The sequence below is a fragment of the Narcine bancroftii genome, chromosome 1 (assembly GCF_036971445.1).
Source record: "Narcine bancroftii isolate sNarBan1 chromosome 1, sNarBan1.hap1, whole genome shotgun sequence".
In the NCBI taxonomy this organism is placed as follows: Eukaryota; Metazoa; Chordata; class Chondrichthyes; order Torpediniformes; family Narcinidae; genus Narcine; species Narcine bancroftii.
The window spans coordinates 12,473,849-12,489,577 of NC_091469.1; the positions used below are offsets into that span (position 1 = coordinate 12,473,849).

At 44.8% G+C, this 15,729-nt stretch overlaps 1 protein-coding gene across 1 annotated transcript in view; it reads right to left on the reverse strand.

Moving 5' to 3' along the window:
• Positions 1 to 14,546, reverse strand: part of LOC138755217 (uncharacterized bromodomain-containing protein 10) — an 88,560-nt gene extending 74,014 nt beyond the window's left edge. The window contains exon 1 of the mRNA XM_069920807.1: positions 13,474 to 14,546. Coding sequence (XP_069776908.1) covers positions 13,474 to 14,300 — 827 coding nt within the window. The 5' untranslated portion in view covers positions 14,301 to 14,546. The remainder of the gene's footprint in view (positions 1 to 13,473) is intronic.
• Between the last annotated feature and the right edge of the window lie 1,183 nt (positions 14,547 to 15,729).

Below are 15,729 nucleotides of genomic sequence, written 5' to 3' on the forward strand. Positions count from 1 at the left end.
GTTGCGCCACTCCCACAACAGTAAAGTCCACTTAAATTGGTGGCCAGCAAATCGTTCGGAGACTGTGTGGGTGCCGCGAGTTCTTAGAGGTGCTGTTCACTGCCCTCAGTGCTGGGTCTGGCTTGGTGTTACGAGTTTCGTAGGCCGTGAGGGACGGGGAAGGACACTTAATTCAGCACTAGTGTCCACGAGGAACTGCCTTCTAGACTAGAGACCTACATGTGAGGAAGCTGTTGCATTGGCCAACTGCTACAGCCATTAATGGCAGTTGGCCATAGTGTTTCCCGGAAGCATGAAGGGTGGGCTGCAACGACAGGCCCCTGCACCCCATCATTGATAATAGCGATATGGCTGGGTTGTGGGGGGGGGGGGGGGGGGGGTCCACCTGCCTCGGTCTGCTGTGGCCTTGTTGCTGACTGGGTTTGGGGCTTGGCAATCTGTTCCACCAAGGCTCTCCAGAGCACGTCCACCCGGGCTGCGACTTTCCTTGGGTTGTTGAAGTCCTCTTCGGTAAGCAAGAGTTGGATATCCTCAAGCAACTGCTTCAGGAAAGTCTGCTCAAAGAGCAGGCAAAGCTTGTGCCCCTCAGTGAGTGCTAGCATCTTGCTCAAGAGGCTCGATGGGACTCTATCCCTCAAACCATACACGTGCAGCAAACAGTGGCATGCTCACACTCTGATAGCACGAAAGTGCGGGTTACTAATTCTTTGAGGGCATCACATTTGCCTTGCTCCAGAGTTGCTGTAGGAATTCAACAACCCTTGTTGCTGTGTCCTGGTCAAGCAAGCTCATGATATAATAGCAGCGGGTGTCAGCGGCAGCGAACTGTCGAAGGTGGAACTGAGCCTCACCCTGTTCAAAGCACGTGTGGCTGCGACGCCCAGAATGTTGGCAGCTTTAGCAAGACCGCATGCAGAGCTGCTTGGTTCGTCATCTTCGGGTCAAACTGCTGGTTGGACCGGCCGGGGTCACCAATGTAGTGTGCACACTACACGAAGTGTGGAGTAAGAATCACACACACACACCCCCACACACAGAGTCAAGTCGAGGTCAAAGTCTGATTTATTGCTCTGCCAGCTCTGTTTATATTCACTCCCTGCCTCTGATGACAGGAGAGGCATCATCACAGCACTGGCCTCCAACTGGCCAGCGTTTCTGCCGTTGCCCAGTTTCCCACCATGAAGGAAGTCATGTGGGACAACGGCCATTGGTCCCTGTGGTGTCCTCGCAATCGCCAGCTATTTTGTGAGCCGGGTGGTGAAACTGTAATATTTGTCCATGTGATAGGAAATTTTAAAATCACAAAACTTCCTTAGAATTTTATGACAGTTGCCAATTTCTTTTTATACATTGCCTGTGCATGTTTAAAAAGCTTTCAAGACAAATGTAAGGCCAGCTTCAGCAAGACTTCAGCACAGTGTTTCTCAAACTTTTTCTTTCCACTCACATATCACTTTAAGTATTCCCTATGCCATCGGTGCTCTAAGATTAGTAAGGGATTACTTAAGGTGGTACGTCAAAAGAAAATGGTTGAAAACCACTGTTTTAATCATACCTAATTGACTAGTTACGTCCAGGCAAAGGCAGAACAGCTTTGCTCTCAGAGTGGGAGGGAGTGAGAGAGAGGAGAGACATAGACTTCGGTTCCAGAGGGACAAGCTGGCAAGCTTTGGAAGTCGGCCTGGTCAAAGGAGAGGACTGGCTATTTGGTGTTTCCCTTGGAATAGGAGAAACAGAAAGGAACTCTGTGGTGACCTGAAAAAAAGAGGTTATCATCTGGAGAACCTTGAAGGGGGCAAGTTTCGTCAGCAAGACAATGGAGTGGCTGTCCTGGAACGAGAAAACTCTCTCTCTGAAAACCAACAAGAACCCTCCTGTTAAGCACCAAAGCCTGGTGAACTTTATTAAGGTTAACTTCTGTGCACAATTCAAGAATGCCTGCAACCAGTAAGATTGGACTGTGAACCAAAGAACTTTGTTAAATTTACACACACATTACACACACCTGTGCTTAGAATTAGAGGGGAGTGGGTTAAGTAGGTTAAGTAAGTCAATAGAGATAAGTTAAAATTTGACTCTGTTTTCATGTTCAAAGTTAAGTAACTTTTGTTTAAGTAACCCTTTGTCATGGTGAATATCTATTGTTTCTGGGTTTTGGGGTCCTCTGGACTCATAACACACAACTTAGACCAAGTGACATTGAAGGAATGGCAAAATATTTCCACCTGTACATTTGGAGCAATTAATGCAACTAACCGCAGTATTTTATACATGGTACCAGTGAAGTGACTATCCACCTGTGGTAGATTTAACATTAACTTGATGGATGAGATTGGAATTAAGCACGCTGAATGGTGTCCTGTTTCCCCAAGTGTCACTGCAACTTCAATGATCTAGTCAAGTAAAGAATAATACATCACTCTCCTGACTTGTGAAGCAAGGCTTCCAGGAGGTGACTCACCCACAGCGGGATACAAGCATGTGACCTCTTTTCTAACCATTCTGCAGTTAGTAGTTAACTTTGTGATCAATAGTGATTCCCAAGTCATCAATGGTGAGGGACTACTATATGCTAATGCTATTAAATGTCAAGGATAGGTAGTTGGGGTCCTCCTTGCTCAAGATTGTTGCCTAGTGCCTTTGTGATACAAATGTTTACTTGCAAATTATTACCCTATGCCTGGTGTTCAACATAGCTGTTTAAACTGACTGAATTTGTGGAAACTATGAAGAACATGTATACAAGCAATGAGCATGGAAAGTCAGTAACATATCATATGATTCAGCTTCAAAATATTTTGTCTTATGTAAAACAGAAGCAAAATTAAAATGCAATGTTTCTCCAAAAAAAGAGAAAGGTAGAGTAAAGTGAACAGGAAATTAGGTGGCATGGAAAGTTGTTTGAATTGTTGTGACAAGTTATAAAGGAGAAAGATGAAGTGAGTGGATGAAATCAAGACAGATCGAGGCTCTGTGAGGTTGGCAATGTTAGATCTGAGAAAGCTCAACTGGAATATTCTAATAATGCCTGAAGATGCAAAGCTTCTGATTCAAGTTAATACTCAAATCAGGTGAAACAACAAAAAAAAAGTTGGGAAATTGCTTTGATTGCACAGATGTGGAGCATTCCAGAGACCCAAACTTTAGGAAAATAATACGAGCCTTGGTAGGAATGCAGTCTACATTAAAGATACTAAAGATTATAGAGTTAAAGAAAAAAAAAAGTGAAAAAAATGGCAGCACTGCTGCTGGTGTGGACCAGGGAGAGCAGGAAGTGGAGACACAGCATTGCTTTGAAGGGTTCCTTGGACCTGTCCTAATGTTGGCAGCTCCGTACAAACTTTAAATGGCCTGTTAAAAGTGCTGATGTTTTTTTTTTAAATCCTGCAACCAGGGCATGTGCTACTAAGATGGCAGCATCTGTGCTTGGCAGCAGCCTTGAGAGTTTGCAGATCCAGGGGACCACACAAGTGGAGCAGTCAACACAAACATCAAATCGCAGCAAAGGGATCGATTTATGTAGATGAACCCCCCAGTAATAAAATCTAAAATTAGAAAATGCCAAACCTTGGATCCTTTTTAGTTTTTTGAAGATGATTTTTATTTAAGCGGGGGTGTTTTCCTTGTCATATACAAAATATGAGCAAATCAAGTGAATCAAAAAGATTTAGGAATTAAAATTAGTATCAATTGGAAAAGATACAAAAATTTAGGTAAAATGTTCATTTTAATAGAATTGATGCAGCGAATCATGGAAATAGATAAAGGTGACCATCTCAATAGGAATAATTTAACATGATTAAATAAAATAGAAAAATTTTCCTTAAAAAATGTTTACAACTCCTAGTAATTGTAATACCAAGTAAATTGATCCTTCACAATTTTAAAAGGAAAATTAAAATACCTTGGTAAAGGACTACTTAGAGGTAAAAGTTCACGCTTGTGCAGATTCAACTTATATCCTGAAAATTGGCTAAAGTGAGATAACAAAGACAATAATTTTGGCAAAAAAACATTTGGATTAGATAAAAAGCAAAAGATCATTTGCATACAAGGAAACCTTATGTTCCATGTCCTTCCTGCAAATCCCTGTAAAATCTCAACATTTCCAAAGGGCCATTGCTAATGGTTCTGGTTCCAAATCAAAGAGTAATGGACTTGAAGGATAGCCTTGATGAATACCCCATTGAAGATTAAAAGGTTTTGATTCTAGGCTTAGTAATAATTGAAGCAGTAGGACATAAATATAATAATTTAATCCATTTAATAAAACATGGTCCAAAATTAATTTTTTTCCAGGGTCGCAAATAAATAACAGCACTCCACCCAATCAAAAGCTTTCTCTGCATCTAAAGAAAGATTCAGAGATAGGAGTGGGGGATAAATATAAAATACTCAATAAAAGGCATACATTAAAATAAGAATAACAATTTTTAATAAATTCAGTTTGATCTTCAGAAATTATTGATGGTAAAATATTCTCCAATCTGTGGGCCAATACTTTAGCCAAAATCTTCATATCAACATTAACTTAAGAAATAGGCCTATAAAGAAACATATTCAAAAGGATCCTTCCCCTTTTTTCTAGAATAAGAGAAATACAAGCTTCATTAAAAGATGATGGAAGATTCCCTTGTTTAAATGAGTCATTAAGCACAGAGTTTAGTTGGGGCATGGGAAATTTAAAGAAAGATTTTTAAAATTCAATAGGGTACCCATTAGGTCATGGAGATTTACCTGACTCTAAAGAAGAAATTGCAATAAGTATTTCCTTTTGGGAAATAGGTGCCTCCAGACTCGTATGTTTATTCTGAGAAAGTGTAGGAAAATTTAGGTGGTCTAAAAAGTCCATCATTATTAGATTCAGAAGCATACAGTCTGGAGTAAAATTCTCTAAAAGGTATCATTAATTTTAGAATGATCTGTAGTGTCCATACCATCATCCATCTGAATATTAGCAATTTGTCTCTTAGCAGCCATTCCTTTCAATTTGTTGGCCAAAAGCTCATCAGATTTTTCAGCATGAATGTAAAATTGACTTTTACTCTCAGAAGTTCCTGTTCAATGGGATAAGTAGAAAGAAGATCAAATTTAGTCTCAAGTTCAACTCTTTTTATATAATTCAGTGGGGTTTTTTTTAAACTTGTTCATAATGTAAATCAATTTGTTTAATCTGATTGATTAAATCTAATCTGATTAATTAAATCTAATCTTTCCTTATCAGTCTTCTTTATATTAGTTATATAAGAAATAACTTAGATATGCTTTCATAGTGTCCCAGACAATCAAGCTAAAAAATGTTGAAGAATAATTTGTATTAAGGAAAAAATGAATAAAAAAACATTGAAAGTAAAGTAGAATTAAAACGCCAGTGCCTCTTTATAGAAGGAAAGTCAGGAAATTTCAAAGACAAAAATAATAGGAGCATGTTCAGATATCACTTTTCCTTGATAGTCACATGATTTGGTTGATGAAATCAATTGATTATCTATTAAAAAAAAATAAATCAATCCGAGAGTAAGAATGATGAGCACTTAGAAAAAATGAGTTCTCTCTACTATTAAGATGAAAAAGATGCAAAAACATCAAAATTTAATGAAAAAGAATGTATTACAGCAGCAGATTTACTCAGTGGCAGGTTGAGAGGATGAACGATCCAGAACAGTATTTAGCCAACAATTAAAATCTTCCTAAACACTAGTGAGTAGTGACTTAAATCTGATAGGCCTGTGAAAATTTTTTTTAAATTCAGTATCATTAGTGTTAAGAGCGTATACATTAGCAAAAGCTACCATTTTATTATAGAGTTAACCTGTAAGAATAATATGACAACCATATTTATCTGTTTATAGTATTATAATGTACAAAAATATTCTGGTTATTTAAAATTGAAACTCCCCTGACTTTAGCATAAGAGGAATGATAACTTTTTAAACAAAAATATTTTAAACCTATGGGATGAATCTGCTGTTGCGGATCATATTGTCATTCACAATCCAATCATCAATCTAATGCAAGCATTTTTCATGACCAATAGACAGCTAAACAAATGATAACTAGCTGCTAAAAAGAGGACTTGAATTAATACACACCTATTTCTCTGCCTAGGGCACTCTTCAATAAAATAGTTCAAAATAAAATTAATGTTTCACAGATCTTCGAGAAAACACCTTACTTCAAAAGGTTAAAATTGGATGATTTTAATATACCGTCTCATCAGAAACCTGGGAATTTGTTGTAAATAAGGCAGACCTATCCTTGTAATTAAACCAAATTTCAAGTCTGCATTCGGCCAACAAAACTATTATTTTGCCTTCTGCCTCAGCTTTCTCAAGATAGAGCAATATTGCAGAAATTATTTTATCCACAGTAGACTTATGCACTATAATTTGTTCCTCAGGTTTATGTTTGACCTATCCTGACAATGGAAGAGGCCAAGGACAGACATGACATGGCAGGATAGCCGAGGAGTTCAAAAGGTTGGTTACAGGGAGCTCAAGTTCAGACCCACAAAGGTGTTCAGTGAAGTGGTTACCCACTTTACATTTGATGTTAAGTTATAGTTTTAATGTTACAGCACAGTAGAAAGTCATTCCAGCCACTGAAACCCAAGCTGCTTGATTACACCCAATTAACTGACCAAGCCCAGATATTTGATTTCACTAATGTGAAGGAGACCACTCTGAGTACACTGACTGTAATGGATTAGGTTCGACAATGTGCACGTAAAGCTGTTTGTGGCATTCAATGTAGCTATACAGGAAAGTCTGCAGATGCTGTTTCCCATGCCAATATATCGATCCATGGCCTCATACACTGGCAAACTGAGGCAACCCCCAAATTGGAGGAACAACACCTAATATTCTATCTGGGCACTCTCCAACCAGAAGGCATCAACAGCTCAGCTCTTCTAGTCTGTGCTGTAATGGAGGATTTAGACCAGCTTATGCAAGAAGGGATGGAGTTGCATCAGAAGACATAATCTAAATTCCACTATGAGGCCCAGAGATGCAGTTGTCTTTTGTTGGTCGCAGACAGTCAGGAGACCTTGAAGATAATTAAATCATTTCTTTAAAGAGATAAGATCTGAAGTAAACAACTTTTGGGTAATATAAGCCATGGTCCCACTGCTGAAGTTTGAGACTCTCCAAGAGGTGGCAACATCTCTCAGCAAGAAGAAGAACTTCAAGAGTCCAGCTAACTGGAGGTAGAGAAGCTGCTACCGGCGCCCTGACAACCTACTACAAGTGTGCAGTCGTTGCCTTGCTTCGGCAGTTGGGACCAGTCCAGGCGTTGATAAGTATAATTGGGAAGGGCTTGCATATTGTAGTGTGAATTCAGCTTTAGATTTAGTAATAAAGCCTTGTATAAACTGAACTGCTCTCGGTGTGTGTGTGTCTATTTTCTTTCGGTAGCTCAAACAGGGTGACCAATCTAAAACGAACAAAATGAGAGGGATAAGTTTACCCAAGACATGTGCCAAACCATCTAGACCCACTGATCTGCACCCAGTCCATAGCCCTCCATACCTCTGCTGCCATGTACCTGTCCCAATTCTTCTTAAACGTTAAAAATGATCCCCACATCCACCATTTCAGCTGGCAGCTCATTCCACAATATAACCACCCTCTGTGTTAAGAACCTCCCCCTAAACTTTTCCCCTTTCACTCTTAACCCATGTCCTCTGGTTTGGATTTTACCTACCCTCCGTGGAAAAAGCCTACTGACATTTATTCTACCTATCCCAATCATAATTTTAAATACCTCTATCAAATCTCCCACATTCTTCTATGCTCCAGGGAATAAAGTCCTATCTTGTTTAACCTTTCCCTGTAACTCAGTCCAAGCCACATCCCAGCAAATCTCTGCACTATTTCTATATTAGGTGACCAAACTGCACACAATATCCAAATTTGGCCTTACCAATATCTTCAACAAATTTACCATAACATTCCAACTCCTATACTCAATACCTTGATTTACGAAGGTCAATATTCCAAAAGGTCTCTTTACAACCCTATCCATCTGTGACGCCATCTTCATGGAATTATGTATCTGTATTCCCAGATACCCATTCTACCTCTCTGCTCAGTGCCCTACTATTTACCGAGTAGGTCCTTTCTTGGTTTGTCCTTCCAAAATGCCACACCTCACACTTGTCTGCATTAAATTCCATCAGCCATTTTTCAGCCCATTTTACCAGCTCATCCAGATCCCTCTGCAAGCTCTGAAAACCTTCTTCGCTGTCCACAATGCCTCCAATCTTCGTGTCATCTACAAACTTGCTGATCCAATTTACCACATTATTGTCCAGATCATTGAACAGGTGACAATCAACAATGGTCCCAGCACCAATACTTGAGGCACACCATGAGTCACAGGTCTCCAGTCTGAGAAGCAATCATCCATCACTACTCTCTGGCTTCTCCTGTCTAGCCATTGTCAAATCCAGTTCACTACCTCACCATGAATATCTAACGACTGAATCTTCCTGACTAACCTCCTATGCGGGACCTTGTCAAAGACCTCACTAAAGCCCACGTAGACAACATTGACAGCTTCCCTTTGCCAACTTTCCTGGTAACCTCCTCAAAAATTCTAAGATTGATTAAACATCTATCTTGCACAAAACTATGTTGACTATCCCTAATCAGCTTCTGACTATCCAAATAATTGTATATCCGATCTCTTAGAACACCCTCCAATAATTTACCTTCGACTGACATGAGTCTATAATTTCCAGGGTCACTTTTGGAGCTTTTGTTTTAATTTGTTTTATTTATTTATTTTATAAACACAACATAAACTACCTTCCAATCGTCCAGCACCACATCCATGACTAAGGACTTTTTAAAATATTCCTGCCAGAGCCCCTGTAATTTCTACACTAGTCTCCCTCAAGGTCCAAGGGATCATCTTGTCAGGCTCTGGAGATTTATCCACCCTTATTTGCTTTAAGACAGCAAGCACTTTGTCCTCTTTAATCTGTATAGGTTCCATGACCTCATTGTTATTTTTCTTACTTCCCATAATTCTGTTTGTTTCCTGAGTGAATACTGATTTAAAAATAAACACAAGATCTCCCCTATCTCTTTTGGCTTCAAAGCTGACCACTCTCTTCTTCAAGGGGACCATTTTTGTCCCTTACCATTCTTTTGCTCTTAATATACCTGTAGAAACCCTTGTATTTTCATTCTCATTGTCTGCCAAAGCAATCTCATGTCTTCTTTTAGCCTTCCTAATGTCTTTCTTGAAGTTTTTCTTGCATTTTTTTTTTACACTAAAGTATCTCATTTGCACTACGTTGCCTATACCTGCTATTCACCCCTCTTCTTCTGAACCAATCCCCCAATATCCCTCAAAAACCAAGATATCCTATGCCTGCTAACCTTGCCTTTAATCCTGACAGGAACATACAAACTCTGTACTCTCAAAATTTCATCTTTGAAGATGCTCTACTTACCTCACACATCCTTGCCATCTAAACAACTTGTACCATTCCATGCATTCTAGATACTTTCTAATTTTCTCAAAATTGGTCTTTTTCCAGTTTAGAATCTCAACCCCAGGCCCAGATCTATCACTTGCCATAATTATCTTGAAACTAATGGCATTATGACCACTGGACCAAAAATGTTCTCCTACATATACTTCTGTTACCTGACCTGTCTCATTCCCCAATAGGAGATCCAGTATTGCACCGTCTCTAGTTAGTACCTCTATATATTTATTTAGTAAACTTTTCTGAATACATCTGTTAAACTCCAAGACACCCAGCCCTTTTACCATATGGGAGTCCCAGTCAATATGTGAAAAGTTACTACCCCAATCTTGTTTCCTGCAGCTCTCTGCTATCTCTCTTCAGATTTGCTCCTCCAATTCTCGTTGACCATTGGGCAGAATATAATACAACCCCATGAGTGTGGTCATACCTTTTCTCGTTCCACAGCTCCAGGCATATATCGTCAGTAGACAAGCCCACTGGTCTGTTCTGCCTGGGCATAGCTGTGATATTTTCCCTGACAAGCAATCCCCCCCCACCCCCCCACTTCTATCACATCTAAAGCAATGGAAGCTCAGAACAGCCAGTCCTGCCCCTTCTGTAACCAAGTTTCACCGACGGCCACAATGTCATAATTCCACATACCAACCCATGTTCTAAACTCGTCTGTCTTTCCTGCAATAGTCCATGCATTGAAATAGATGCACCTGAGAACTGAGAACATTTCCACCACGTACAACCTGTTGACTTCTAATGGTGCATATAATTTTCACACCATCTTTTCCCTCCTATATCTGCTCAGGCATTCTGATTCCATCCCCCTGCAAGCCTAGTTTAAACCTACTGGAGCAGCACTAGCAAACTTTCCCACAAGGATAATAGTCCCTCTCCAGTTCAGATGCAAACCATCCCATCGGAACAGGTCCCAGCTTCCCTTAAAGAGAGCCCAATGATCCAGAAACCTGAAGCCCATGTGTTAAGCTGCATTATCCTCCTATTTCTAACCTTATTAGTGCGTGGCATGGATAGCAATCCTGAGATCACACCCCTGGAAGTCCTGTCCTTCAATCTTCCATCTAATTCCCCAAACTCTCCTTGAAGGACCTTCTCACCCTTCCTATCCATGTCATTGCTCCCTAAATAGACCACGATATCTGACTGCTCACCCGTCCCTCCTGAAAATGCTGTGAGCTCAATATGAGATATCTCAGACCCTGGCACCAGGGAGGCAACGTACCATCCGAATACTTGATCTCTTCCACAAAACCTCTTCTCTGTCCCCCTAACTATGGAATCCCTCATCACAACAGCTCACATCTTCTTCTCCCTTCCCTTCTTGACCACAGGACCAGACTCCGTGCGAGAGACCTGATTGCTGTGGCCTGTCGATAGAAGGTCTTCCTCCGAAAAGTATCCAAAATAGAATACATGTTATTGAGAGGAACTTGCCTGTTCCCTTTCCCTCTCCTGACTCTCATTTATCTACCCTCCTCCTGCCTCCAAGGTGTGATCATGTCCCTGTAACTCCTGTCTATCACCCCATTTGCCTACCAAATGCTTTCCTCCCTCTCCATTCCCCTCCCCCATCACTTCTCAGCCTTTTTGTTTTCTACCTTCCCACCTATGACCTCTTACCTATTAGCCTGTGCTCCTGCCCCTTCCTCTCCCCCCACCTTTTGATTCAGGCACCTCCTGCTTTTTGCTCATACATTGACAAAGGACTCAGGCCCGAAAAATTCACTTCCCGGAGATAACACATGATCTGCTCATCGTTCCAGCACTTTTATACTGCAGGGAGATGTGGGGACAAGTTTTTTTAGCAGGCAAGTACAGACTGGGCAGTGGACTATTTTGCAGTGCCTCTTAACACTTGCATATTTAGGAAGGAATTCAACCAATTGCTCTTAAAAAAAAAAGCTTCTGATCGAAGACCATAATCCACTTTAGATTATGGCTATTTGACCAATGAATGCAGTAACAGTCAGGAAAAAAAAAGTTAAATTAATTGAATGAACTTAATAGGACAGCCTGAATATGCTTCGGATTGTCTGATCTCAGAAGTTAAGCAGGCCAGTACTTGGAGGGGAGAAGGCTAGGAACACCAGGTGTTCTGTGAGGAGCACTGGACAAAGTGGTGACTCTGGGTCTGCCTTAAGGTAGGCAAAACGTTAAAGAATTTCATGTTTATTATATTCTAAATGTAGTATTACAACGGAACCTTTATATACTAATGAAATCAAAATGACAAACTACCTAATGATGGCATTAAAACAAGTTACACTGAATGTGCAAGGAAAGCCCAAAATAAAATTAGTATTTTCACTAGAAGCTAAGTTGAAAACAGTCAAACCTCTTGAAGTTCACTCAAGGGGAGAAAAATGAAAAAGGCCCCGAAGGAGGCCTTGTTCTCGAGGAGGGTCTGCCCTGTGTCTCGAGGAGGGTCTGCCCTGTGTCTCGAGGAGGGTCTGCCCTGTGCCTCGAGGAGGGTCTGCCCTGTGCCTCGAGCAGGGTCTGCCCTGTGCCTCGAGCAGGGTCTGCCCTGTGTCTCGAGCAGGGTCTGCCCTGTGTCTCGAGCAGGGTCTGCCCTGTGTCTCGAGCAGGGTCTGCCCTGTGTCTCGAGCAGGGTCTGCCCTGTGTCTCGAGCAGGGTCTGCCCTGTGCCTCGAGCAGGGTCTGCCCTGTGCCTCGAGGAGGGTCTGCCCTGTGCCTCGAGGAGGGTCTGCCCTGTGCCTCGAGGAGGGTCTGCCCTGTGCCTCGAGGAGGGTCTGCCCTGTGCCTCGAGGAGGGTCTGCCCTGTGCCTCGAGGAGGGTCTGCCCTGTGCCTCGAGGAGGGTCTGCCCTGTGCCTCGAGGAGGGTCTGCCCTGTGCCTCGAGGAGGGTCTGCCCTGTGCCTCGAGGAGGGTCTGCCCTGTGTCTCGAGGAGGGTCTGCCCTGTGTCTCGAGGAGGGTCTGCCCTGTGTCTCGAGGAGGGTCTGCCCTGTGTCTCGAGGAGGGTCTGCCCTGTGTCTCGAGGAGGGTCTGCCCTGTGTCTCGAGGAGGGTCTGCCCTGTGTCTCGAGGAGGGTCTGCCCTGTGTCTCGAGGAGGGTCTGCCCTGTGTCTCGAGGAGGGTCTGCCCTGTGTCTCGAGGAGGGTCTGCCCTGTGTCTTGAGGAGGGTCTGCCCTGTGCCTCGAGGAGGGTATTCCCTGTGTCTCGAGGAGGGTCTGCCCTGTGTCTCGAGGAGGGTCTGCCCTGTGTCTCGAGCAGAGTCTGCCCTGTGTCTCGAGCAGGGTCTGCCCTGTGCCTCGAGGAGGGTCTGCCCTGTGCCTCGAGGAGGGTCTGCCCTGTGTCTCGAGGAGGGTCTGCCCTGTGTCTCGAGGAGGGTCTGCCCTGTGTCTCGAGGAGGGTCTGCCCTGTGTCTCGAGGAGGGTCTGCCCTGTGCCTCGAGGAGGGTCTGCCCTGTGCCTCGAGGAGGGTCTGCCCTGTGCCTCGAGGAGGGTCTGCCCTGTGTCTCGAGCAGGGTCTGCCCTGTGTCTCGAGCAGGGTCTGCCCTGTGTCTAGCACGAGTGAGCCAAGGTTTAGAAATGGAAAACATCCTGACATCATTTGGGGGGGGGGGGAACACACCATTGCTCTGCGCTGAACTATGGCACTTTTGAATGCTCCAACTTGTATTATTTTCGTTTAAAAGTGCTCGGACGCAAGTTAAAATGTGGAGGGGGCACGTTGCGGTCATGGAAGGGCCTCATGTGAGGCGGGCAGAGGCAAAAGCCAATTGGCACAAATAGGTACGGCGCCTTGGGAAGAATGACCGACGCTCCGTTTGCGTCACCAAGAATAAAATCATTTTAATGCCTGGAAGGAGGCGGAGAAAGTGGAATTGGAGGCAGGTTGGGGGGGGGGCGGTAAAAAGGTCATTGATTTAAAAGAAAGCAACGGAATGGTTTGATTCATAATTGGACCCCATTTCACGTGTTCCCTCTGGAGAGCTCACCTTGACAACAACGTCAACTTCTGCTCGAGCATCATCTCCACCTTGTGAGCCTGTCTGGAGAGCCAGTGATCGACGCCGTGCAACCTGTAGCAATTCTCCAGCATCAGCCGAAAGTCGGCCACGAACTCCGTGATGCCGCCGTACTGGTTGTGCTCGAACTTCTCTTCCATCTTGCGGAAGCAGACGGGCTGCTGCTGCTGGCCGCTGTCGTCCGCCTCCCCTGGCTGCACGAAGGGCGCCGTCAGGGTCTTGTGCTTGTCCAGCAGGAACTCGCCGAGGATCCTGCGGCCCTGTTGCACCTCGTAGTTGGGATCCTCCCATTCTTCTTCTCCATCGCTCTCGCTCTCGGGCGAGCCGGTCGCCGGCGACTGATCCGCGGCCTTGCACCTGCTGCCGGCCGCCGTTCGGCCTCGGCCACTGCCGTCCAGGGTCGGGCGCCCGTTGCCCGCAATGGCTCTGCACATCCTATTGCTGGCGGAACGAGTCCTAGGCCCGGTCACCTCGGCTCTTTCCTGCAGCATCTCGGGGACCAGCTGGGTGGCGGCGCCGCCGTGCGCTTCTCCCTCCACTGCCTGGCGATGGTCACCATTGGCCGGGCCTCCATCTTCGGAGGCTGAGGCTTGTTCCCCTGAACTCGAGCCCGTCGCTTCCCCGTCACCGGTCCGTTCATCCGCTGCAGGCCTCGGCCTCTTGCTTCGCCTTCGAGCCGCCGCAATCGGCTCATTCTCCTCGGCCGAGCTGTCGTTTTTCCGCCGCCGGAGCTCAGTGGCGACCGAGTCTCCGCCGCCGCTTCCTCCTCCTCCTTCACCTGCCCCTGCCTCTTCCATCCTGCGCCAGGCCGTAGGCCCCGCGGACTTGCCGAGAAGCCGGGCCGGGGAGGAAGGGGGGGCTGGGCAGGTGTTTCAAGCCCAAGCCTCAGGCCGGGAAGCCGAGCTTTCGATCCTGCCCAGGTCTCCGCACTGGGGAAGTCGGCACCTGGAGCCGCTACCTTCGCCGGCTCGGCCTACGGCCTCGGCTCCGTTCTCAGGCTCCCTCCAGCGCTGGCTTCGTTCTTTCCCTCCCACCCCTGCTCCGATTGGATCAGCTCGCCTGATTGACGGGGGGCATCGGGGGCCAATCCATGCGCCATTGGCCGAGGCGGCCCTCGCGATAGGAAGTCCGGCGTTGGACGGGGCGGAGCAAGGCAAGGATGCTTGGTCCAAGAATTAATCCAAGGGTTGCAGAATAAATTAAGGTGTAGGACTTGATTGCAATGTACCAGCAAATATGAGTTGCATTCATGAAAGGTCCGTCGCCAAATCAAGGGATAAAGAAATGTTTTTTGGGGCAATTGCATGGTCTTGCAAAGTGCTGCGATTACCTGCTAGACTGTTCTGTAAGAAAATTTTTAATCACTGCAACTCGCATTTACCTGAGTATTTTACAGGCTGATAGTGTACTCGCCCATTTTTGGTTTGTTTTGCGACGTGTTGTATTTAACTACTGTAGTTGCAGGGTATGTACCGCAATCGTTGAGCCAGTTTATTACCTGGGGCGTCCTGTACTGTCAATAGTGAAGTTCCATTGAGGGATTTCGGAGACCAATGCAACGTGCACCAGTTTTCAATTATAATTGAGGTTGCTGCTGTGTTCAGAAAACAAAAAAAAACCTGCAGATGCTGGAAATCTGAAATAAAAATACTGGAAAAGCAGGACACAGAAATACGAGACAAAGTCAGCGTCAATGGAAACTAAAACGTTTCGGGCCAGCACTTTCTATTTTGTCTTTTGCTTTCTACTGGATGCCGACCTGCTGAGTTTCTCCTGCTCTAAACCCCAGCATCTGCAGATTTATTGAGATACGGGATAGGCACCGAGTCGATGACCTCTCTGAATTAACTGGAAATGTTAACTGTTTCTGAATGGGTTCTGAGCAAATGAGGAAAAGTTGGAAGAACTCGCGATTCTTCAAAAAGGGTTCCGCCCGAAACGTTGAATGTCCCATTTCTCTCCGTTGACCCGTGAGTCACTCCAGCCTCTCTTTGTTTGTTCAGATACTTGCATCTGCATTTCTTGTATTTCACAGTCAAACTGCTGCCTAAATCTGCCCTGTGCCTCGAGGAGGGTCTGCCCTGTGCCTCGAGGAGGGTCTGCCCTGTGCCTCGAGCAGGGTCTGCCCTGTGCCTCGAGCAGGGTCTGCCCTGTGCCTCGAGCAGGGTCTGCCCTGTGCCTCGAGCAGGGTCTGCCCTGTGCCTCGAGCAGGGTCTGCCCTGTGCC